This window comes from Melospiza melodia, chromosome 6 (assembly GCF_035770615.1).
Source record: "Melospiza melodia melodia isolate bMelMel2 chromosome 6, bMelMel2.pri, whole genome shotgun sequence".
Lineage (NCBI taxonomy): Eukaryota > Metazoa > Chordata > Aves > Passeriformes > Passerellidae > Melospiza > Melospiza melodia.
Window position 1 is genome coordinate 64,582,861 of NC_086199.1, and position 23,366 is coordinate 64,606,226.

General features: G+C 39.8%; 1 protein-coding gene across 2 annotated transcripts; it reads right to left on the reverse strand.

Annotated features, from left to right (window-relative positions):
- Window positions 1–907: 907 nt before the first annotated feature.
- On the reverse strand, window positions 908–23,257 carry CHKA (choline kinase alpha). 2 transcript variants are annotated; one of them, XM_063158744.1, is made up of 12 exons: window positions 22,904–23,255; window positions 19,513–19,624; window positions 12,572–12,625; window positions 8,741–8,854; window positions 7,984–8,117; window positions 7,627–7,731; window positions 7,207–7,265; window positions 5,083–5,170; window positions 4,068–4,176; window positions 3,485–3,591; window positions 3,070–3,151; window positions 908–2,299 (listed from the first exon to the last, which is right to left on the reverse strand). In XM_063158744.1, the coding sequence occupies exons 1-12, from the start codon at window positions 23,212–23,214 to the stop codon at window positions 2,240–2,242; spliced, it is 1,335 nt and encodes a 444-aa protein (XP_063014814.1). In that variant the 5' UTR covers window positions 23,215–23,255; the 3' UTR covers window positions 908–2,239. The 2 variants fall into 2 exon arrangements, with proteins under 2 accessions (XP_063014814.1, XP_063014815.1); XM_063158745.1 differs by lacking the exon at window positions 12,572–12,625 and having other exon boundaries at window positions 22,904–23,257.
- Between the last annotated feature and the right edge of the window lie 109 nt (window positions 23,258–23,366).

Below are 23,366 nucleotides of genomic sequence, written 5' to 3' on the forward strand. Positions count from 1 at the left end.
GATCAATCAGTAGTTTTTAAACTGCCTTTCTGAAAAGCAAATCAGAAAAACTAATACTTAACTACCTACCTTAACTAGGTCTTATGAAGTGCCAGCACATTTAAATAGCTGCTTTATCAGCCTATAAATCACCTTCAACATTCAGTGACTATGAGTAAGAGAAGGTTTTACTCCAGGTCCTTTGTCTACTCTAAGTTCTCCAAGAAAACAGAAGGCAAGACTGAAAAAGGGGGGTGACCTCCAATTACAGTCAGCACTAGTGTGACTGAGTCCCCTTCCCTATTTGGTTCTGAGAAATGTGAAGTGATGAGTCGGTATTCATGGGTGGTTTCTCAAGAACTTGAATTTACCCTTGGACTACTTTTCCAAGTTTCCAGACACCTATTACATATCAATAATCTTTTTAACTATCTGCAAAGCCTCATTCTGAACTGTTTGTTCCCACCCCTTTCCCTGTACTGCCATTTCCACTGGGTTTGCTGGGTGCAGCAATACTGTAAATGAAGCCTTCAGCAGCCTAAAGAAAAGACCTGACTGTTCACACTTGCACACCACATGAAGTGTTTGTAGTAAAATTCCATGTGTGCTGGTACTTTTTAGCTTTTCTTTGAGGGTAGTCAATAGGGCAGATAGAGTGAAGTGCTTAAACCAAAACTCTTCCCACCTCTAAAGCTATAGACTTAGAAACTGATGTCCAGTCTGCCCTTCATTGCTTACTTTAAATACCTTTCTTATTAGAATTCAATTATACAATACATGCTGAAGACACATTTAAGTAGAAGATATATCCCAGAGCACTAAGCCTGTATCTCAGTCTGCCTTTGCAAGGACTCAACAGAGATTAAGGCCAGAAATGGCATCTACTTTATCCTGCAGCTGTAACAGAGACTCAAGAATCTCAACAACAGTGTTTTTAAGTGCTTTATATTTATTATAAAGTATTAATAACTGAATGTATGGAAAATGATTCTCTGTACAAGAGAGTAACATGACAGCTTTTACAAGTTCTGCTATACAGTACATGAAATGCTGCACATTTTTTCAGCCGCTTCAAACAGTAGTTGCTATACAAGTCAAAAAGGGTAAACTTAGAAGTTTATTTATAATACAGTGTGTTAGAAAGCACAAACAAATAACATTCAAAATAAACAAGCTCCCAAAAAATCAAAAGAAGTCTTTAGATGGCATGTACAGAGATTATACTCAAGTTTCAATATACATGTTATTGTTCCCCACAAGATGCTCCACTTTACTGGATTCCTGGAACATGATGAGAATTGAAGGTGCAAGAAAAGCACCTCTCAAGCCACATAAGAACTGGATGGGCAGAACAGCAATTTCCTGAAGTGCTCTCCACAGTCTTTGGCTCTATTATAGCCATATACTGTGGCAACGTGAGAAGAGAGATGGGCCTCAATTAGCAGTACTGTCAATGCCAATCCAGTTATCTGGGGAGCTGCTAGAGCAATTCAAGGCACTCTTCCCAGTGCTGCCAGCCCACAGAACTCCCTGTGCAGGACACAGCATTTTAAGAGAACCAGGCATGTTCTTGAATGACATGGAACAAACAGTTCAAAAACTCCTTCAGAATGTCCAGTTCAAAGCTCATTCATACTTCACTTCCCAGGCACACCAGCCTAGAGAAACATTCATGTGTGTGTCACTCACACTTTAAAGCACACTGCTCCAATGTGTTTAGTTGCTTCTGGTTAAAGTGGTGTAAGGTATCAGCAGCTTTGAGGATAGTGTTCTTGGGGCATGGTGAACCTAAACTCACAGTAAGTTCTTAAGCCTACTTCACAGTTTAGCAGCTGTCTCCTTCACTTCTCCTTTTCCTCAAGAGGCAGTGCCTACAACAAATCAGCTTTTACAGCTGTTCTGCTTACAACACAAACCAGAATGCCAACATCCCCCCAAAATGTACCCACAGCAAGTTTGCTCTGATGCATGTGGTATTGACACCTAATTTTAAGCTTCTCCCATAATACAAAATAGCTCCTAGACTGAAAAGATTTAAAGATATTGCATGGTTGTATTTTACTTTTGCCTCCCAGTCTCTTTCCAACTATTTATGGAACTGTAAACAAGTAATTTTTATAGTCCTCAGTACTGTACACCTGCATTTCCAGGAACTGGAATTCAGTGACACCTTCATTAGAGATACAGTAGCCTAAGCACAGTGAAAGTTCTGTTCAGCTGCCCTCTTCATACAGTACCCAACAGTCCACTCCTCCCACATTCACACCTTCAGCTTCCTCTTCTGATCAAAGTAGGCATCAAATCTGGATAATGCATATTCCTGAAGAAATAAGGGACATTCAGTATTCAATACAGTAAACAGCTGTTTTCTTTTTTGGGATGGGGAAACAATGAGGTATTAACTGTGTTACTTTCCTAATCCATCATCTCAATGCACTAATTAGCTTTATTCAGAAGGATAATCTCTACAGAGGTGTTCTGGCTTCTCAAAATTTCCTCCAGTTTGGTTTCCACTCTAACACAATTAGCTGCTGCCAAAATGTCAGAAAAAAACAGTTATTAAAAAGGCCAGGACTTGACTGAAAAGGCTGGCTCCTGCAACACTTCCAGTTTGGTATTCCATCTACCTGCCAGTCCTATCACTTTGCAGTACACTGAGCACAGACCAAGAGCTGGGCTGATCCCTTTCTCAAGTACAAGCTGCTACCTGGCACAGATATTGCTGCACACTGAACATCACCAAGGGACAGCATGTGCACTTTGAGTTTGCACCTAGTTTGAAATTCTCACTGCATGTTGGCCTCTCTCTTGCCTGGGATGTCTTATTGCAGAATAATGCTGCTGGACACAAGGCTGTACACTTCCTACATAACCATGGGAACAATTTATGAAGTTTTTGTGATCTTAGATGTTGTGTACATTCTTAAGGAAAGAGCACAAACTAGTAACAAAAGGATTTTTTAAAATTTCACACCACTTAGAAGATACTGGTTGCTGTGAGAGGCCATTCCATTGCATTTTCAACAATGTACTGCAGGTTATTTAGATTATTTGTTTTCAGTAGTGTAAAACTACAATTATAAAACTTACCAGGTACCCAAACTCAATGGATGAGATCTTTGCTTGTATAATAGACCACAGACCCCAGAAGAAGTGTGATGCAAGGGCAAACCTGAAATTACAAGGCTATGTTATTGAAATAAATGTCTAGCTAAGTCACACCACCTTATTTCCATATCCTCTTACAACATTATTCCCTAGTTTGGGGATATCCACACTTTTTCTTCAACTATGGTTCTACAAAAATAATGCCCCATTGAGTAGTATTCTGTTTACTTCACTATTAGTGTATATCACATATCTAATGTTACAGTGGACAGATCATTCTTTAGCACATATAAACAGCTTTCAATCTCTCTTGGCTCAAATTCCTCACCAGTGAGGTATGTACAAGGATAGGTACCACAGTGGAAGTCTGAACATACAGTTGTGCAAGGCAAGTTACCTGTTAACTTCTACCAACACTACTTCTTCTAGTTCAGACTTCTCTTCATTGCTCAGATTTTCAAAGCCATCATGGAATGCAGACAGGTAACTGGAGAGGAAATGAAGCTGAAAGGCAAGTAAACAACTGAGTTACAACTTTTCATCTCAAGATATACTGGTTTCTTTCAGGCCTAGGCAGACCTTCTAATAAATTGGCATTTATTTTTTTCCAACCATCCAGTGTTGGAGTTACCTTTAAGATTAATGGGGCTCCTAACAATTGCTTCAAAGTCTGGTTTAAGAAAAGTTATCATGTTAGGACAGGCAGTATATTGCTACTGCCAACTAATTTCACAGCTGCAGTCTACAACTACTGGACTTTTTTGTGGTAGATGGGTATACCACACATAGTAAATATTCTGTCCTGAATAGCTATTAAGTTACTATGATTTTTAAAGCAAAGCTAGTCAAGATTAGACAAATTATTACACTTGAAGTCATGGAGGAAATATCTTGGGACTCAGTAAGTCCAAAAAGGAACTGAAAAAGAGTCAGCATACGAAGACTGGACACTGGCATTTAACTATGACTTCTGTGTCTACCTGCTGTTTCTTCGAAGGATATTTAAGAACACTGGCTTTGAAGAATGGGTACTTCTCATATGAATAATCATACATCCATTCACAGAAGTGATTTCCAATGTCAAATCCTCTGAAAAAGAAACAAAGTACCTCATTATTTGCAAACTAGCAATCTGGGTATTTTTTAAGCAAACCCAAAATCAAGTTTAAAAGCACTGCGCTACTCAGAATTTACTGCAGTTTTCCTGGAGGTAGAGAATTGATAACCAGCAAACAACTTTTTGCAAGTTACTATAAAACAGCAAAGAGGGGCAGTTAAGAATGAAAGCTATCAGCTACATGAAAATATTAGACTTTGCTACCAAACTTTATACCAATAGACACAGGAAAAATACTTGAATATGTAGTACATGTCAGTATGAAGTCAGACATCTCTAACATTGGCATTCTTGCAGGCAAAGAGATCATATTCAAAGTTTTCAACATATTCCACTTTTACATTATTGGAATTCACTGTTTTATTATGTTCCTGCTATGGTGGTGTTTAATCCCAGTGACTATATACACTTAGATCATCCTTAAAAACACTTAACTACATGTCTGAGGGAAGAAAAACAAGCATGTTGCATAACCATGTAGTGAAAAACTTGTATTCTCATCGGCTTAGATGAAAAAGCCATTAGAAAGGACAGAAATAAACATGAAGCAAAGCTGCCCTACATACATATGCACACAAAATCTACCCTTTTTTTTCAGCTTCCCACTAGAAAGAAATTTTGACATGCAAGCAAGAAGCCATTTGTGCATAACAAACCCTCTAATCTGAACAATCAAGAAGCCACAACAACTTTGCCTCTGCTAAACTCAACAGCATCAGAACAGAACTGTTTTGATTAGTTATATTTGCTAACCACCACTATCAAAGCAGAACACAATTCACTAAAACAGACAAGCAATCAGCAATGCAGCACTTGGCCTCCCTGCAGCATGCAGAAAGGAACACACTCCCAGGCTGAAGAGAAAATAAAGTGTTTACCGGTAATTATAGCTGCTGTATTCAAAGTCAATGAGCATCAGCTTCTGGTTTTCTGAACTCTCTCTGCCTTCCAGAAGTAAGATATTACCTGAAAATTAAGATAATACTGCATATTTAATAATGCAGGAAAATCAGAAAAAAGCAATACTGTGTATCTCAAGGAACATTGTTTAGCTAATCCTAGTTATCCCTTATATCTGCACTGAAAAGTTATAGGTGTGCTGGCTTTGGCAGGGGTAGTTCACTTTCTTCACAGTAGCTGGCACAGGGCTGTGTTTGGATTTGTGGTGTTGATAACACAGGGATGTTTTTGTTATTGCAGAGCAAGTGCTTCTGTAGAGTCAAGGTCTTTTCTGCTTCACAGCCCAGCCCAAAAAGGGACCAGGGTGCAGGCAGAGTTGTGAGGAGATACAGCTGAACAGCTGACCAAAGGAATATTCCATACTGTATGCTCACTATGTAGAGTGGGAAGAAGGAGGAAGAGGGGATGTTTGGAGTGATGGTGTTTGTCTTCCCAAGTCACTGGTGTGTGTGATGGGGCCCTGCTCTCCTGGGGATGGCTGAACACCTGCCTGCCTGTGGGTAGCAGTGAATTAATTTCTTTGTTTACTTTGCTTGTGTGAGCAGCTTTTGCTTTCCCTAATTAACTGCCTTTATCTCAGCCTGTGAGCTCTCACTTTACCCATCCAATTCTCTTCCCAATCTCACTGGGAAGACTGAGTGGCTCTGTGGGGCTGAGTTGCCAGCTGGGTTTAGTTAAAGCCAAGTTGCACTGGCTGTTCACCAGCTCTCTGGAAGTTGAGATATATAGCTTTACCTTGTAAAGCTGAAAGCAAGGAATTTTTTTCTGTACAGGGAGAGGCAAATTTGTTCTCCCAAGGATCCTCTTTGCCCAGTTCAGCTTGCAGCTGGCTCAGGTGGTCCTGTCAGCCTTACCGGTCCTTCCTGCATTGTTTCTTTGCACAGCTTGAGATCTATAAATTTCACAGCATCTCTCCAATCAGCACAGGACTATCACTGATCATGCAACATTTGGGACAGAAATTGTTTTTCAGCAGTTTGATCACTCCGCTGTTCTAATACGTGGCACAACCAGTATCTATATAGAAAGTTCAGGCAATTGCTTATGTGTCTTTCAAGTCACACAGTCACTATGATTCATCTAAAAGACATCAAGTCTGCCTCTGTCAAGTAGCAGATAGTAAACAAATGTAGAGCAATGTCAAGTTCTGCAGGAGTGAGACTCTGCAGGTCCATCTGTTCTCCATGCCACACTCTTGCACCAACAGAAACAGCAGCACAGAGCACAGTATTTCACACACATCCCCCAAACCCCTTGGAGCTTTAGGCTCCTCATCTTGCCTCAGCCCTATTATGCTCTGACTCCTCCAGCAGTGCACCTTGCCACATCAGCAAGGAGACCTCCACTGACATCTCAGGTTAGTGGCCTTTCCACTTCTGCTGCCTATCCTTGTGTCCACCCTGCAGGGCAGTTCCTCAGCCAAAGCTGGGACCAGTGACAACAACAGCCCTGCACACAGTCCCACTAGAGCATCCTTCCAGCTCAGCCCAGCTTACCCACTGTTCAGGTGACACAGCATACCCAACACACCTTCAGCCTTGCTTCCTCCTCATCTTTTTCAGGAAAATTGTTATTCCTTCCATGACTCCCAGACAACACTAAAATAAGGTGGATAAGGTTTTCCTAATGTTTCTTATCAGTAGAAATTAAAAACTGCCATGTCAAACTGCCCTACTCTCCATTTCACCACTCACTGCACTTCTTAGGCATCTTTCTTTTAGAATGACTCCAGTATACCCTACTCTGATCATGTGTATTGCAGCAAAGTAAGGGATGGTCTAAACACAAAACACATAAGGCTCCCATCATCAACTGACCTGTGCTACCAGAGCATGAGTACATTCTTGGCTTAACCCAGTCACAACACCAGAGTTCTCTGAAAAAGCCTGAAGGGCTGCAGAACCCATACTTTGCTTTGGTACTGGAGCACACCAGTCAGGGCAGTACCTCCACAACGTGGCTACCTCTCAGAGAAGCCAACAAGTCACCAGAAAAGGCTCAACAGTAAATGACTGAGCAATATGGAAATATTAGCAGCTTACCCTCCTGACAATCATTGTGGCAAAATACAACTGGTGAAGAAGTAGCTTCAAGCATAGCTCTAGAAAAAAAGCGACAGAGCATCTTTTAAGTAACAAATCACTAAGTTCAGTTCCACTTCCAGGTAATTTTGTTGTAAGAATTTGAAACACTATTTCCTCCCAGCAACAGCCTATTTTCTTAATTAGGAACAAAACATCAGCACAATAAAGTTTGATTTCATGATCAGTACATCAGATCAGCAGTTTCATCATAGAATTTTGTATTTGTATGAGACTCAGGTTGGTCACAGAACCAAAAAGAACCCCCAGCTTGCAAAGTAAGATGAAGTGTTATACTGTATAACATGTCTGAACAAGTATATAAAAATCCATCCAGAAACTGTGGAGATTAGAAGATAGTAATAGACAAAGTAAGCCGACCTTAGATTTTGCATTTCCTGGGGGAGATTGTAACTGAGAAGTTTGTTCAGTTTTCTGGTTTGGGATTCTCTGGTGAATTTAATTCTCATCACTTGATTTAGATACCTGGTAAGAGAAGACACAATAATAAAGGATTTGTAATGACAAGTATATTATTCTTCCCATACTATGATCAAGGAAGTTTGAAAGAGTTACTGAAGAAAACATTACTGTTCTTCAAGGTAACTGAAGTCCTTCATGTGATAGTTTCTGGGTACAGTGAAAGCTTGTGTTCTCAGACATTCAGGAAGAATGATCTGCTTATCAAAATTACAATGGGTCACCTTTTTTTCCCCCATAAAGTATTGCACAACTTACTTTTCCATTGTTCCAAAAAGCCACTTAGGTTCCTTATTAAATGGCATTTTCATGCCATGAAATCTGGCCATCTTCTCAGCTATTTCAGCAGATATGTCAGGTATGCTTAGTTCCTCAGTGCTCAGTTTCCTGCTCTGTAATAAAATACAGTAGTCTTACAATACAGTTAATTGATGCGTTACAGAACTGTGATTATTTATAAACACCAGCATTAGGTTCCTTGCAGTTTACTGTGAAATACTAGTGTAGTACTCAAGCAATACCCTTTTTTGCTCTCAGATGAACTTACAAAGTTGCTGCCTTTACAAAGTTGTTAGCCAGCCCTACTAACAACTTAATCAATTCACTTCTAGATTCAAGACCTGGGGAGTATCACATCTCACACTAAGAATATCTTCAGAGCAGATCAAGTATAAATATTTAAGAACATCAAAAGCGTCTGCTCTTGTTGCTGTTAAAGGGAAGTGTTACTCCACAGCTTCCCCATGCTATGTTTGGTATCTAATAGGCTTTTTATCTTCATTTATTCTCCTCTGCTAGAGTCGAAGAGTTTTTAGATATCTCCCCCTGGCAAGAGCTACAATGGGGCTCTCCAACACCCACTCTAACTGTATCAAATTACAGACAGCAATTACTACAGGCAGCCAAGTATTCCATTCCCACATCCCTGCTTTTCTGGGCAGTCCAGAGACCTTCTTGTCATGAACAATTACAACAGCTTCCAGCAGCCCAGTAACTAATTGTGAGCAGGACTTACGGGAATGAATTCCTCCAGTCGCCCTTGTGGGAAGATTCCATAGAGCTTTGGGCCGAGCGCTCTCTCTGCAAGAATGGCAAACATAACACTTTCCAGAACCATGGCTTCTGCTCCCTGCCAAAGAAATCAAAGCATTAGTTGGTGCTGGCACAGCAAATAACGTGGGTGTGTGCAACAGCTAAACTGTTACCAAGTGAGAAATTTTAGGGCTAGCTTTGAAAAGACTCGACATTCTACTAATCAAAGTTTCTTGACTAATAACTTTTAGTCAGCATGGGAGCAATACAAATATTTTGCTTTCAAGTTTAAAGCTGGGGAAGAAAACCTGTATTACTTCATTTTGGTGGGCCAGGTCAAAGGAAAACTGCAAAAACCAAAACACCCTCTCCTCTCTAACCCTGCGAGAACTCTGCAAATTCATTTCCTGGAGAAGCTCATGCCACTGAAACACAACACAGGAACTACAAATATTATCCTATATCAACTATTTTAATACTCTTCAGAACACTACCTCTCAAAAGAGCATTTTAGCTACACAAGTGAATGAACTGAACAACACTTCTCATTTAGAAGATCGACTTAGAATGTGCTTAATGGAAGGAAATCCTAAGTTGCTTGGTTTTTTTTTTTTTGAAGTGAGGAAGTAATTTAAGCTCCTGCTAAGGAATATGTGTGTGAATAAATGTTCTTCCCTTTCTACCACCAAGCATACCTCAAGTTTCAGTAACTTTTCTCTAAGGTTTTCATACATCAATAGGCTTGGTTCATAGCAACAACAAGCAGACAACTTTTTAATATGAATTTAAAAGTTAATAGAAATATGAAATATTTAGTCTTAAAAACACAGTTAAAAATCACTGAAGTGTAGCTTTCTGGATGGGTAAGATTATCTGTAAGTAAGTACAGAGGTCACATTATAAATATCTACTTCTAGCAATTATGTTCATCAGAATCCAGCTCTACTCAAATCCTAAAGACCAGCCAAGCATCTGCCTACTTTTGAGCAGTTCATCTCAGAGTCAGGCCCATAACACTTAAAAGTCTAAGTGTGAAGATCACGACATTAAGAAACCTCTCAGGTATTTCTGACCACAGATCCTTTTGCATTATTGCAGTCAACACAATATCAGACAGTATATAACTCTATACTAAAGTTCCACTCTTGAGTACACTCCAGGCAGCACCAATGATAAATTATTTTTATTATTGTCCCACACATTATTCTGAGATCTTCAATAAATTCTAATGTTTCATATTGAAGTGTAGTAAAGACTCATGTAACTGTGTTCTGCAGCACTGAGACTTTAAGACAATTTACATATTAAAGTATTGCATCTATGTTCTCCACCATTTTTTCATCGCAGTTCCTCAAAGCATCAAATGCTTTATCCACTAACACACCAAAAAAATGTTTTTAATCATTTCACATGCCCTCACCATCACAGGTCTGAACTCTTTCCATTCAGTTCTGAAATCTAATGCGAAACACCAAGAAGGAAATTAGTTACAAGCTACTGAATGTCCACTCTATTATTAACCAACACTGACTTTGACTGTGCCTGGTACAACACCAGGAGTTTTTAGGTCTGTTCCCATTAAGGTATCAGTTCCTTATTTCCATATCTTACTGAAAAGCAACTCGCTATTCTTGGATAGCAAAGTACAAAAAGCCCCTGTTATTTATTAAGACATCTCTTCATGCATCAGAAGTGACAAGCACTAGGAGAACTTTCCTCTACTGAAACCAAATGGTTATTTGAACACAAGACCAATAAGTTTTGGAACAATACCATCCATGTAATCTCAGGCACAAAGGCCTCTCCTTCATAATACCCAAGGGACCTTTTACCAAGTCTCCACTCCATACACTACTGTCAAACACAGGGCAGGTGTGGAAATAAGCCACTAAAGGAGACATGACAGAAATTCTATAGCATACTTCATATGGACACTGAACAAATCTGGGTACATGACTCTTCAGATTAATGCTCACCTGATGACTTCAAAGGATCAAGCACTGTAGCCAAGGACATTACATACCTCAATGCTTTCAAACACTTTGCAATATACTTATGGTGCCAAGACAATATTTTAAGTTCTAAAGCTCTCAATTTTGACCAGTTTCAGAGATTAATCCATAAGCACTTGTATTTACCTTTCTAAAGATTGGACCACTCATGTTTTTAAATGAATACTTAAGAGATAATGTTTTATTTCAAACCTAGCAATTATAGACATTTTTACAAGACTTTCCCAGCATGCAACTCCCATACAGAGAGCCGTTATACACTTCAGTTGGAACTGAAGCTTCTGCTTTTTTTTCTGCCTTAAGAAAAATTTAACTGTAAAATACATAAAGTAGTCATATTCTAAGGAAAATTACTGCCAATTATAGCAAAACCAAAGTAAAACAAATTCCTGTCAAGAGGCCTTATGAGCTGACAGAAGACTATCCAATGTCTGGACACAGTTGTCACACACCAGGCAGCTCAGAAGCTACAATGACTTTGTTAGTGAACTCAGAGAATTTTATTGTCTCTAAAGAATATCATCTCCTCCCATAACCTAGACACATGAGAATTAACAAATCCATCCTGACAGTAATTCTTGAAAACACTGATTCAACAGTGAAATTTCAGCACTATGAGATTAATAGCAGAAAACCTATCAGCAGAGAATCAGTATTTTCAAGCAACAAATACCACAAAATGAAGTTCTGAAGTTCAAAACCTTGTTTCCTGTACTGCAAAACTTCTATGAGCTTCTGTCACCAGGGTGGGGCTCATTTGGACTTTCAGGGTTTTTTAGAACTTTAACTCTTTTTCTACATGATTGTGGTAGAGGAGAAATCAAGCCATCTCCATTTTTCATCTTTGAAAAAAAAATTGAGGTATCAAACCAGTGCATTTTTCAGTTCAATCTTGGTTCAACTGATTGAAGCTGTTTCCAGTAAGCCAAACAAAGTTCAGCAAAACTTCAAAAGCAGTCATTCAACAACAAAAAATTTAAAACCAGTTTCAACTCACTAGGAAAGAAAACAAAACAAAACCAAACAAATGCTTGAAAACATTTCAGATGGCATTCCCAGAAGGCAAAAACAAAAGGGGAGAAAAGCAGCACTTATCAATTGAGTAAAATGTACTTTTCCCTAGTCACTGCCAAAATCATTATGAGCTGAAAACAGTACATAACAACCAAGGCATCTGGCTAGCATGCTGCATTGTTATCCCTTTCTGAAAAAAACACTGCCAGGATGGAAATCTAAATCACCAAATCCTGTTCAGATGACTTTAGGAAAAGATACACTCAGCTAAACATTATGCTGCAGGAGAAGAAATTATTCCAAATGCAAGAACTTGAAAGTTTGCAGAGCAGAGATGATCCAAGCACAGTGCTAATCCGGAACACTTCATGTCCAAGAGCAAGTTCTCTCCAGTTCCATGTACTTTCCTCAGAGTTCATCAATGTATTAAAAAATTAGGGATTAGGTAAAGCAGAGAACTGATGTTCATCTACTTAAGAAGAGTCTAAAACTAGAAATAGCAGTACTGATACCAATATTGAAAATGATAAGAAACCATTTAGGTTTAGGGTAGAATTGGGGTAGAATTGGGGATGCTTCAAAATGTGGAATGCTTGAACCTTTCCAAACTCTGTCCAGACACTCACATAATGATGCTTCTGTGAGCAAATAAATTTCTTTCCTTCATTACTTTTTACATTTTCTAGACATAGTCCAGGTGGAATAACTACTGGTTTAAAACAAGCAGGATCACCATATTTCCCTATAATCTACAAAATTCTGTGAAATAAGCAAATTTATTTACTCACTTGCAAGTCATTTTCCTTCTGAGACTGTACAGACTCCCCCTTATTACAGGACCTCTATGAATGAGAAAAAGCAAACACAATGAGAAGATGAAATTTCAAGTTATTAACCTGCAGCCACCAGAACAAAGGGAGTAGAAGTACCAGCTACAGTTAACTAAAAGTCTCAACACTGTCTCAGACCTGTGACAGCTACAGCACTAGTATCCATCTGACCTCTGACCACCACACTTCCAACAATTCCAAAATCTTTCAAAAGGATGTGCCACTGAGACCAAGCCACTCATGTAAATACCTGATTTTCACTTATTTTTATTGTTTCCCAGTCTTTCAAAACAAGATTTCAATGCACCATAAGCTCAGAGGAATGTTTTTAATTAAGAGAAAATTAAGTCCCTCTGCATGACATCTGGGATGAGATTCTTCCAGCCAAAGCACTTGAGATGCATTACAGATTACATAAAAGTCTTACAAGGACTATTGGAAGAGTCATGTTATGAAGGTTGCAAAGCACTTTTGTTTGCTTATTACCTTATTTTCCAAATGTCTTGTGGCTAGAATTTTCTTATTTAGAGCGTGCTGTCTTGGCTGTATGTCCAGTGTACCACTGGCTGTGCAAATCCAAGACTGTTCTTGGAATGAATTGCCCATGTAAGCTAAAGGTGTCTCAGTAGGGACCACAGTATAGCAGCAAAACTTTAACAAGTTCCATGCATAACATATTGTGCTAGGGTTGTTAAGAGTCATTATAAAGCAGTTACAGAACATTAAACCATACCCTCAGCAACTGAACCCTCAATGGCACATGCTTTTAATAGAGCTGCACATTTAAAAATACAAGATGTATTAAAAACCTTGTCCTTTAAAGGGCTTGAAGGTAAGGAGAAGAGAAAGCAAATATCTGCTTAGAATTAGTGACAGTTTGTGGCTGCTATTTATGTTGCAATTCCACCATAGACTGTTTAAACCAGACTAGCTTTAGAGGCCCATAAAGGCAGCCTGCATCTCCACCTTCTGAACACAAACACTGCATTCACAGAACCATGTGCACACCTTCCTGTTCCAAAGCTCTAACATGTCCAAAACAAGGGTGGAAATATGAACTTAATGGAATACAGTTAAGCAACACCAGCTGCCTTAAGTACAGTACAACAAGCTCTGCAGTTACAGTATTTCAGAAGCTATAGAAGAAGGGTAGTTAACAACAATCCATGGTCTTGCAGCAAGTACTTCCCATAACACTACTATGTGCGTTTAAAACAAGACAATATGGAAACTACTATTACTTTATATTGCTTTCAAGGAAATTAATGAAGTCCAAACATATTCACGACAGCTAAATGTGTAACTACTCAATAGCATTAAAATCATTTAGAAAGGGCTTCTCTGAACAAGCATGGTCTACATCAATACCACTCAGATTTTTCTGAAACAGTCAGAAAGTTACTCACCATTCAGGAGTCTTTCCTGATAAATGGTGCTCTCAGAATGGTTCAGTTCAATCAGAAGGTAAGCACATTAGACTTTTCCCTAAAACCTGAACTGGCATCTGCTTTCCAGAGGTCATACTGTATAAAGAGCTAGCCAGTTCCAAAAGTCCACCTCAAATCGGTGTTGGAGACAGCCTAATGGCATCTGGCATTCTGCCATTAGAAAGGGACAGTTAGGGCTTTACTGCAGTCATCAAAAGAGGAGACTTCTGCAACATCCCTTCCCTCTTTTCTGTTCCCTCAGCATGAAGCATTAGTTTCCAGAAGAAAATGAATACAAATATGTAAATAACTTGCAAATATGAATGGGAGCTTGGAGAGGATCAGACTTCACAAGCGGCCATGTACACAGCCTAGGATTAGGAAATTCTTCACTATACATGGGCAAGGAGAACAAAGTTTGCAGGATGCAATATTATGTATCAGAAATTTAGGAGTTTAACAGATTAAAGTAGTAGAATTTGATTATTTCCTGATTCCACACTCACCTCTGAGAACAGTGGTTCAAAATAAGGCGTCTAATAATTTGATCAACCTATTTAACTCACTTGTTCTTGGTGAAATCAAACAAGTTCACTTTTTCCATAACTCTTAATATACCACTCCAACTAATGTCCAATTCTGGGAGCTATTTACATCAACAAAAATGAGGTGATTTCAATTACCTCAAAAAGAGAATCGCTGAGTAACTGCTAGAGCTTTTAAATTTGCTCTCTCTACATGGAAGCTAACTAGAAAACAACATGTCTTCTACAGCTTCAAGATTTTTTCAAATATTTGTTCAGAGCTTTTATTGTGGGAAGATTTATTCTCAAAGCCCTGAGAAAGTTCACTACAGTTTTAGTAAGGAAGGACAACTATACTCAAGAGAAGTTGTTTAGAGTCTAATTTGTGATCATGTAAATTGAATGGGAAACAGTACACATTGATCTTTGCTCAGATGACCAGACAGTATTTATACATCTGGCAATTTGATACAGAAAATTGAGTTCAACATTTTCTTCCTAATGCTCCCAATTTCTTCTGTAGCTGAAAGATCATGTGTCTCACCAAAAAACCCAATTGATGCTTGACCATTCTGTACAGAAAAGGAACTTTTTTTTTCATATATAACTTTTGAGTTCTGCTCACAAATTTAAATAAAATATAACTCATTTTTCCTGAGCTTACTCAGCTTTAGTTTTCAATCAAAATACTGCAATACTTTGAATCAGATAAATCCCTAAGAATTCAAATCTTAAATCACAACATCACAATGAATTGCCTCAGAGGTTAGAGGTGACCTGAGCAGGGGAAACTTTTCTAGAAGCCATCGGCAGATGTCAATTTGAACTCCAGTGTATGGAACAAAACCAGCTTTAGGTTTAGTAATAACCATTGCTGCTTCTAAGGATCTGCCATTGATCACTTATCCCTGTCAGATCTGAAGGAACCAATGCTAATTTGCTGAAGTCCTAAAAATCTAGCATGTGAAGAATTCCCAATTCAAGCTCTACAAAAGCCACAACTCCAATCCTCTACATTTCAAGTTACCATTCTGTTATGAGGGAGCAGAGAAAAGGAAGGGACAAGTTTTTGATATTCTGTTATTTCTGTAAACATTCAGATGCACAGACAGTAGCTGGTGCTACTTAAGGCTTACTTTTAAACAATGAAATCCAGGACTAAAGAAAATGAAAGCTGTAGAGAATGCTCCACTTCAGAGATCTCATACTATACCGTGAATCGTGTCTGTCACCTGGAAACCAGAGTGCTCTAGGCACGATCGCATGGGCAAGCCTGCAGCAGAGAACACATGCATATACAACTAAAGTGGTACATTACCCCAGAACACCCTTAATGCCACCCAACACAAATATATCCCCGTAAGAGGTGCTTGGTTTCTTTCAAGCCGTCTGCCAGTGCCAGGGATTTGTAGTTACTCCATGCTACAAACAGACATGGACACCAACAACCACAGAAGACGTTGATCATTACAGTTACACAGCAGTCTGCATTTTATTTAGTTAGACAAAATAAAAGGCAGCAAGGCAGGTATGGAAAAAGATTTACCACAGAACCGTGGCAGCCATTTATAATTTATAATCATTTTGCATCTGTTCACATAGAAATTGAGAGACCAGAAAGGAACATTAGGTATCCTGGTTTGTTTTTCCTCGTTTGTATACAAGATTTTGTTTTTGGCTGTTGTAAAGGTAACAGAGTCCCAGTGAGTCAGAGTTCAAGGGTCTTTTAACACGTGTAAAAGAATGGGAATCAATCCAAGTTACCTTTTGATGGGTGAACTTAAATTTCACCTTGATTTGAGCTTATTTTGTGTTGATGCACCTTATGTTGAAATCCTATTAGCATTCTCAAGATGCTATTTTGAATTTAAGTAGAAACACTTTAGTGATATGAATATGAAAACCAATTTTAAAATCTGGACATTAAATGGCAATTGTTGGATAACCTTTAGTTTTAGTTGTTTACACTAATACAATCAACAGTTAAAGATATTTTGCCACAAGTTTTACTTTCAATGCTCCCCTTTAAATTTAGCAACTAAGCTGGAGCAAGAGTAAGTGAAGCAGAGTAAGACATTTCCCTTTTTTCAGTGTAGGACATATCTGCATTGTGCCTCAAACATTGGAGTTTTAATGTGGTTAGTACTTTAACCTGTCACAAGTACAATACTTGTCTTAAAAAAAAAGTTCTGCTCAAGGATATACTCAAGAGAAGTCCTTGATTTATAAACATCCATGCCAGTGCGACCATTCATAATAATGGCCGAGCCAGCACAGTTTATCTCCACCCAGCTCCCCCCAAAACAGTCATGCACACAAAATTGGCTTAAACATATCAGCTATGACAGAGGAAGGCACAAAGCCTTCCCTGTGTGGCAGCTTTAGCCAGCTGGCATGGTTTATATTGGATGAGTTTCATGTACTGACATTTGTGTCTTCCAAGAGTCATAATAAGCAAACTGGAGCTATTTTCAAACAGCAAAAAAGGTTCCTTTAAAAGGTGGCTCAAAGAATTATGGTGCCAGTATCATTCCTTCTTAAGTTAGTAATGAGAGATGGATTTTTCACTTGTATTCAAAATTTTAACTTAAACTTGTCTTCTGTACATCCAATAATTTGGTGCAGGTTGCTATAGATACACAGTATTTACAGTACCGGGATAAAGAACTGATATCACTGGTTTGTGCTCCAATTTCAACAGAAAGTAAAATGGACAAGAGTTAAAACATGCTACAAAGGCTCAAACAAACAAGTGGTAACTACTAATACCCAGTGGCAGTTACAATAAAGTCATTGGGAATTAAGTTGTGATTTTAGCATAAGGTCTCAAAACTCAACTTACTTAAGCAGTGTTCCTTAATTCCTACAGGGTTTTTAACTTAAGCAACTTCACTAAAAATATCAAATTACTCCCACTTAACAGGCTTGTCATAACATTCTGCTTATGCCACCCAGAAACTCAGAAATCCTATGTGAGGTTTTCAAAATACCCAATAAAACAGTTTGCTTATATTTTAACTTGCATTTAAGGTATAGGGGCTGGAAGAGACAAATGTTTGTTGACAAAAATTGTGAACCTCAATGCAATCAAAGTTTTACCTTGGGACTTTCTCTGCTTACTTAACCATTAGTGAACTGCACCAACAAGAGCAGTCATTTCACTGCCACTATGGAAATAAAGGAAGTTAGACATCTCAAAAGATCCTTCAATACCAAGAGCAGAAAGGTTAGAAAGTTATGAACACACTTTCAATTTTCAAACCAAATTAGTTCTGATTTTAGAGCCCAAAAATTTATTTTGATTTCTTCAGTGGATAGGGGCAGAGAAGAGGCAAATTAAAAAATATCCTGAGGGAAGAAGAGGGCAGCCAAATTCTAGAGTCCATTTTATTTTCACTTTGAAAAATAAAGGAAAGGCCATATTTCTTTACAGCTCTTGGGAAACAGAAGCTCTACCACTACAATAGTTTTACAGCCCATGTTCCTACTCAAGCTTTCTACATATTATATTAACTCCGCATTAATTGAAAGCAGTAATAATTCTTAAAAATAACCCCAACTTAGCATCAATCCTAGGAGTCATTTTGGAAACAAAGTTTCACACTCCCCTTTTTTTCACTCTGCTTTTACTGAGAGTGAAACTAAAAACTACTTAAGCTTAAATTACTGAACTTCTACACACTTTTCTTGTTTAACTTTCCCAACACACATATGGTGCTGTAGCCAAGCAATTCATGCTATTCCAAACCACTGGGATATTTTACATATTTCTGGTAAAGTTTGTTACCACAGGAAAGTTAACAACTCACACAACATAATAAAGGAGCACTTCAAAGTCAGTAAAGCAACAGTATCTAATGAGACTTTTAACAGTAAGTTTGGTCAAGACAGCAGAAGCAGGAAGAATGGGCTGAAATTTCAGGAACAGAAAATCTTCTGCAGATATTGGATCAGTTGTTCAAAGCAAGTGACTGAGTACTGGAAAATATAAAATTAATTGATAATAAAACCAGACCCTCTAAGTCAAACAGAAACAAATGCCAACATACAGATGTAATGTTATGAAGCTGCAATTTTTCATAAGGTTAAACACTTACGTTATGATCGCTTATTTACAATATAATCAAGTACGTAGCAGAGATGGATAAGAGAAGATCTGCTGTACAGTGCTAGAGTAACAGGCTGTCAGCTTTAGAAGAGACCTTTACAAGACTACAAAATAGTCTTGCTTTTAAATGTTACTATTTGAAACAGATTTGCCAACCACTTCACTTAAGGTGTGACAAATTTCAATACTATTTACATTTAACTAACCAAATAAAAGTAACATTAAGAGAGTTCAACAAAACATCTGGTTAAGTTTCTGTGCCAGCTATAAGGCATTTCACACATTGAGGAAAGCATGTTTTGGAATGAGATGACTGTACAGTATTGATGTTCACGCTTCATTCTTAGTCTAAAACTACAGATCAAATTTTCTAGCAGCACAAGTACCCATATAATATCTAATAAAATGCTTGAGCAGTGTATAAGGTTGACAAAACCTTCAACTAATCTCCAAGATTGGTAAGTGCTATCAAGATTAAAATTAAGCAGTTTAGTCTCTTGCAATCTAGCTAGTTATGTCAAAGTCCTATATTCTGTACAGAAGTATATTTTTCTGAAACACCACAGTCCAAACTTAAGACCATAAACAACACATTAGTGCCCAAACAAACAGCAAATGAGCCTTCAGCTAATTCACGCCAGTCGGGATCTGTGTAGAAAGGAGTGTAAGTTCTAGACAATAACAAACCATAAAGAAAACTGCTTTCAACTTGCAATCTACCCCCCACCACAGAACCACTCCCTAAAGGAGAAAGCTGCATAGTGTCACAAATGAAGAACTCCAAACATGAGAGTGAAGCTACAGAAGCCCTCCCACTCCCAAAGCCCTGTATGTACTCACCATCTGCAGGATTGCACCGTACAGACGCAGGAGAACCGTCCGTGGCTCATCTGCAACTGCCTCAATGGTGTCGGGTAGCGAGCACTGAAACAGCATGTTGCTGAGGCCCCCTCTGCAGACACAGAAATACATTGATTAGCTAACTTGGAAAAGCACACCTTTTGTTTTCAACACATTACAGGTGCAGTAAACATCCTTCTGGTGTGATTAATTGGTCTAGTCTAACAAGAAAGTTTTCCAACAGTACCAATAACTCATATAAGGCTTCGATAAAGAAATGGCAGCTTCGTGCTTTTTGGTGTACAGATCACCACCCAGAGCTATTGATCCAAATTACAGCTCAAGCTATTAACAAATGGATGTAAAATGCAACAAACAACTATGTAGAGCTAAGTAAATTATTTTCAGTGATGCTGGCTGGAGTCTTGTCAGATAGACTTGGCTGCACAAGCAAAGCAATGGCAGAAAAAGTTGAAAATCATGCAGTGACTATAAAACTCCAAACTTGAATTAAGAGCTGCTATCACTGGGATTGGCAGCTACAAAATCAGCTATAAAGTTTTAACCTGAATACCTGTGCTACAGCATTGCTGATGGAAGTCTCACTTCTGCTATCTTTCTTAGGGATGCATTTTCAATTTTGAATTTTACAGTTAAAGCAGTTATTTGAAATAAGCTGCTCATGAATTGGTCAAATCTCAAATCACACTCAGTTTCTCTCATCTAGTATCTATCTAGATCTATAAAGCTGTGGACATCAAAATAAATGCTGTGACTTCTTCCTGTAAAAATGCTGTTGTTAAACAGTAATTATGTAAAAAACTCAGCATGCCTGTGTCTCATCTGAATGACTGAAGCACAGATTACCCTAATTTGTGTTTATCTTGATGGGATGCTGAGTTTCTTGAGGTTCTTGCGGCTCTTAAGAATACCCATCCACTCAAACCACATTTTCTTTACTGCTTTGCCTTTCTGCAATATTTTAATTATCATTATGTTCATGAATGAAATTTTCAAATTTTCCTCCTGCAAGTGATTTTGCCTATAAGATACAATACCTTGCAGTGATCTTGGATTACAAGAATCCACAGCAGATCCAAAATGTAGTGGCTAAACTGCAGTTCTCAGTCCTAACCTGACATTCCTTTCAATGCTTTTTCAAATATTCTTCTGGGCTCTCTTTCAACACAGTGGGGAAGCAGAAAAAACTTTCTGGAAAAAAAGGCTCCAAGAAGGAGACAGGGGCTGGCCTACATACCCAAAGTCAACAATGGAGAAGAAAAAAAATCTCAAGAAAACAGGGTAAAACAGCAGCTGCACAATATGCTTAAGAAAGGAGACAGAAAAGAACCAGGTGGCTTGGCAGGCACCCAAAAAAGGATATTTAGAGACAAGATATGAAGTAACTTTGAACCATGAAGGTGAACAGGTTGGAAAAAAACCCAAGAGACAGATGGAAAGGATATCAAAGAAAGAGCAGAGTCAGCTCTCAAAGACAATCCAAAAATTGGTTAGTTATACTAACTACACTTCTGGCTTTATCTGAACTCTGCTAGACAGGTTTTTGTGGAAAACAAAACAAAACAAAAAACATTTGCTGCCTTTTCTAAGTCTCTGACAGAAACTTCGGTGAAAATATAAATAATTAAAGAGAAGAACTAAGCACACTGAACAATACTTTACAAGAAATACTGGACTAAAGCTCAAGAATCTGTATAGTTACATGACCTAAATGCTCAGCTTGCACAGCATGTGAAAGCCCAGACAAGCTAAGTGGAGTGCCTTAGTGATGCTGAACTCCATTTAACAGAAGTTTCACTGTAGATTAAGTTCACTATAGCATTTAAGACTTCAAAGGTTACCTGGAAAAGTTATCAAGGAAATCCATACAGGAGCATAATAAAAGGCACCGTTCTTCTGGAAGGTCAGTTGACTCAACAGCTTGTTTAAAGGTCAAAAGGGCACATCTCACTCATACACATACAGCTACTTAACTGACAGCTGTACAAGAGCATGATTTTGCAATATTAATGGACACACTGGAGAATGCACACTGAGTGAAACCACAATCAGCAAAACCAATATGATGCATCTTCCAGAAATGAAAGTGGTGAGAAGACTTTTGCCAAAAAAATCCCAACTACCAATTAGCATGGCTTTATATGTTCTTAAGTTTCAGCTCATCTGCTCTTCTGCCAAATGTGGAAACCCCCAAGCCATTCTGAAGTGTTGTCTCACATGAGAGGTTTCCAAGAAATACAAAGATAACTGCTAAAATGTAAGGCTTTAGAAAGTAAGAACCAAAGTCAGCAACACACGTGAATACAGATGAAAATTTAATTAAGCAACTCAAACTAGGCATATCAGACTAGTCTATTGTTTAGGAATTGTATTGGTTTTGTAAAAAGTTCTCTCCCTTCATTAACTCCTTATGATCATGTCAAGTGAGGGGAAACAACCTAGAAAAACAATACTACCTGCACTGGGTCTCAGTGAGTGTCTAAGTTTTTTCAATAAGGCTTTTAAAATAAATTTAGAAATGAGCAGGATGTGTTCTAACCACACTTTTACACATCAGAGCTTTGTCAACTGTGTATGCTCCCTTAGGTACCTAGGGTACACGTGTGCATGATTTGTGTAGGACAAAAGTAGAAAGATAGGAAAAGCAAACTGATAACAGTATCCTTTGAAATTGTCCTCGACTCTATGTTGGATCAAGTAGAACGATCGGTCTGGAAGATGTGAGACAAGCAGTCCATAAAGGGGAAACTCTAAAGTAACGTTGGTTTAGTTAGAGCAAAATAAAGATGCTATTTAATTCTGCAAAGAAGGCACAGATCTCCAACACATTACATCATATGGCTTCCAGAACGTCCCCAATTTACATATTTCTGCTGCCAACGTGCTGAGTCACAAGCACTCGTTACTGTGTGCTGTAGATGACTCACATCGCCGGTACACCGCGTTTACCTGATGACTTCTCAGTGCGGAGCAGCCAGGGCCAGCCCATCAGGCCCTTTTCCCCGGCAGGGAGCTCGGTGCAGCGGTCCCTGCCGGCTCCATCCCTCTCCCGGCCGGGCGCGGGGCCCCTCCCCCGGCGCGGGCCGAGACGGGGCCATGGCGATGCAGCAGCAGCAGCCGCCGCCTCCCCGCACCGCCGCCCGCTCCGGGCCGGGGGCGCGGCAGCGCAGCCCGCGCCGCCCCCGGGACCCCCGCACCCACCGGCCCGCTCCCGCCGCCCACTAAGCCCAATCCGGGAGAGATTTAAAAGAATGAAATGAAATGAAATTAAAGACGGAGCCCCCTCGCCTCCCCCGCCGGTGTGGGCTCGGACCCGCGGCGCGCCCCCGTCCCCGCCCCCTGGGTGGGCCACCTCCCCCTCCGCGCTGACCTGATGGGGCTGATGCGCAGCTGCTCCTCCCGCAGCCCCCGCCAGGCCCCCGGCAGGAACTCCTTGCACCACAGATACGCCCGGCGCCGCGTCCGGGGGTCGAGCGGCGGCGACTCCTCCTCGAGCGGCGGAGGCAGCGCTGGGGGCGGGGTCGCGACACCAACGACTCTACTCGCCACGGTGGGGTCCTTCCCCTCGGGGTCGGGGTGAGCCAGCGGCGAGGGCGGCTGCCCGGTCGCGGCGGACCCGCGGCCAAGGAGGAGCCCGAGCGGGGACGGGTCGGCGTCGCCGTTACAGAACTTGGTTTTCATGGCGCGGCGTGGGGGGGGCGCGGCGGCCGTTAGGGCGGCGGGCGGGGGCGGCAGCTCGCGTACGTCCCTCCGCCGTCAGCGCCGGCGGCGAGTGAGCCCGGCGCTCGTGCCCGGCCCCCTTTTTATACGGCGTCTCGGCACGCGGGCCCGCT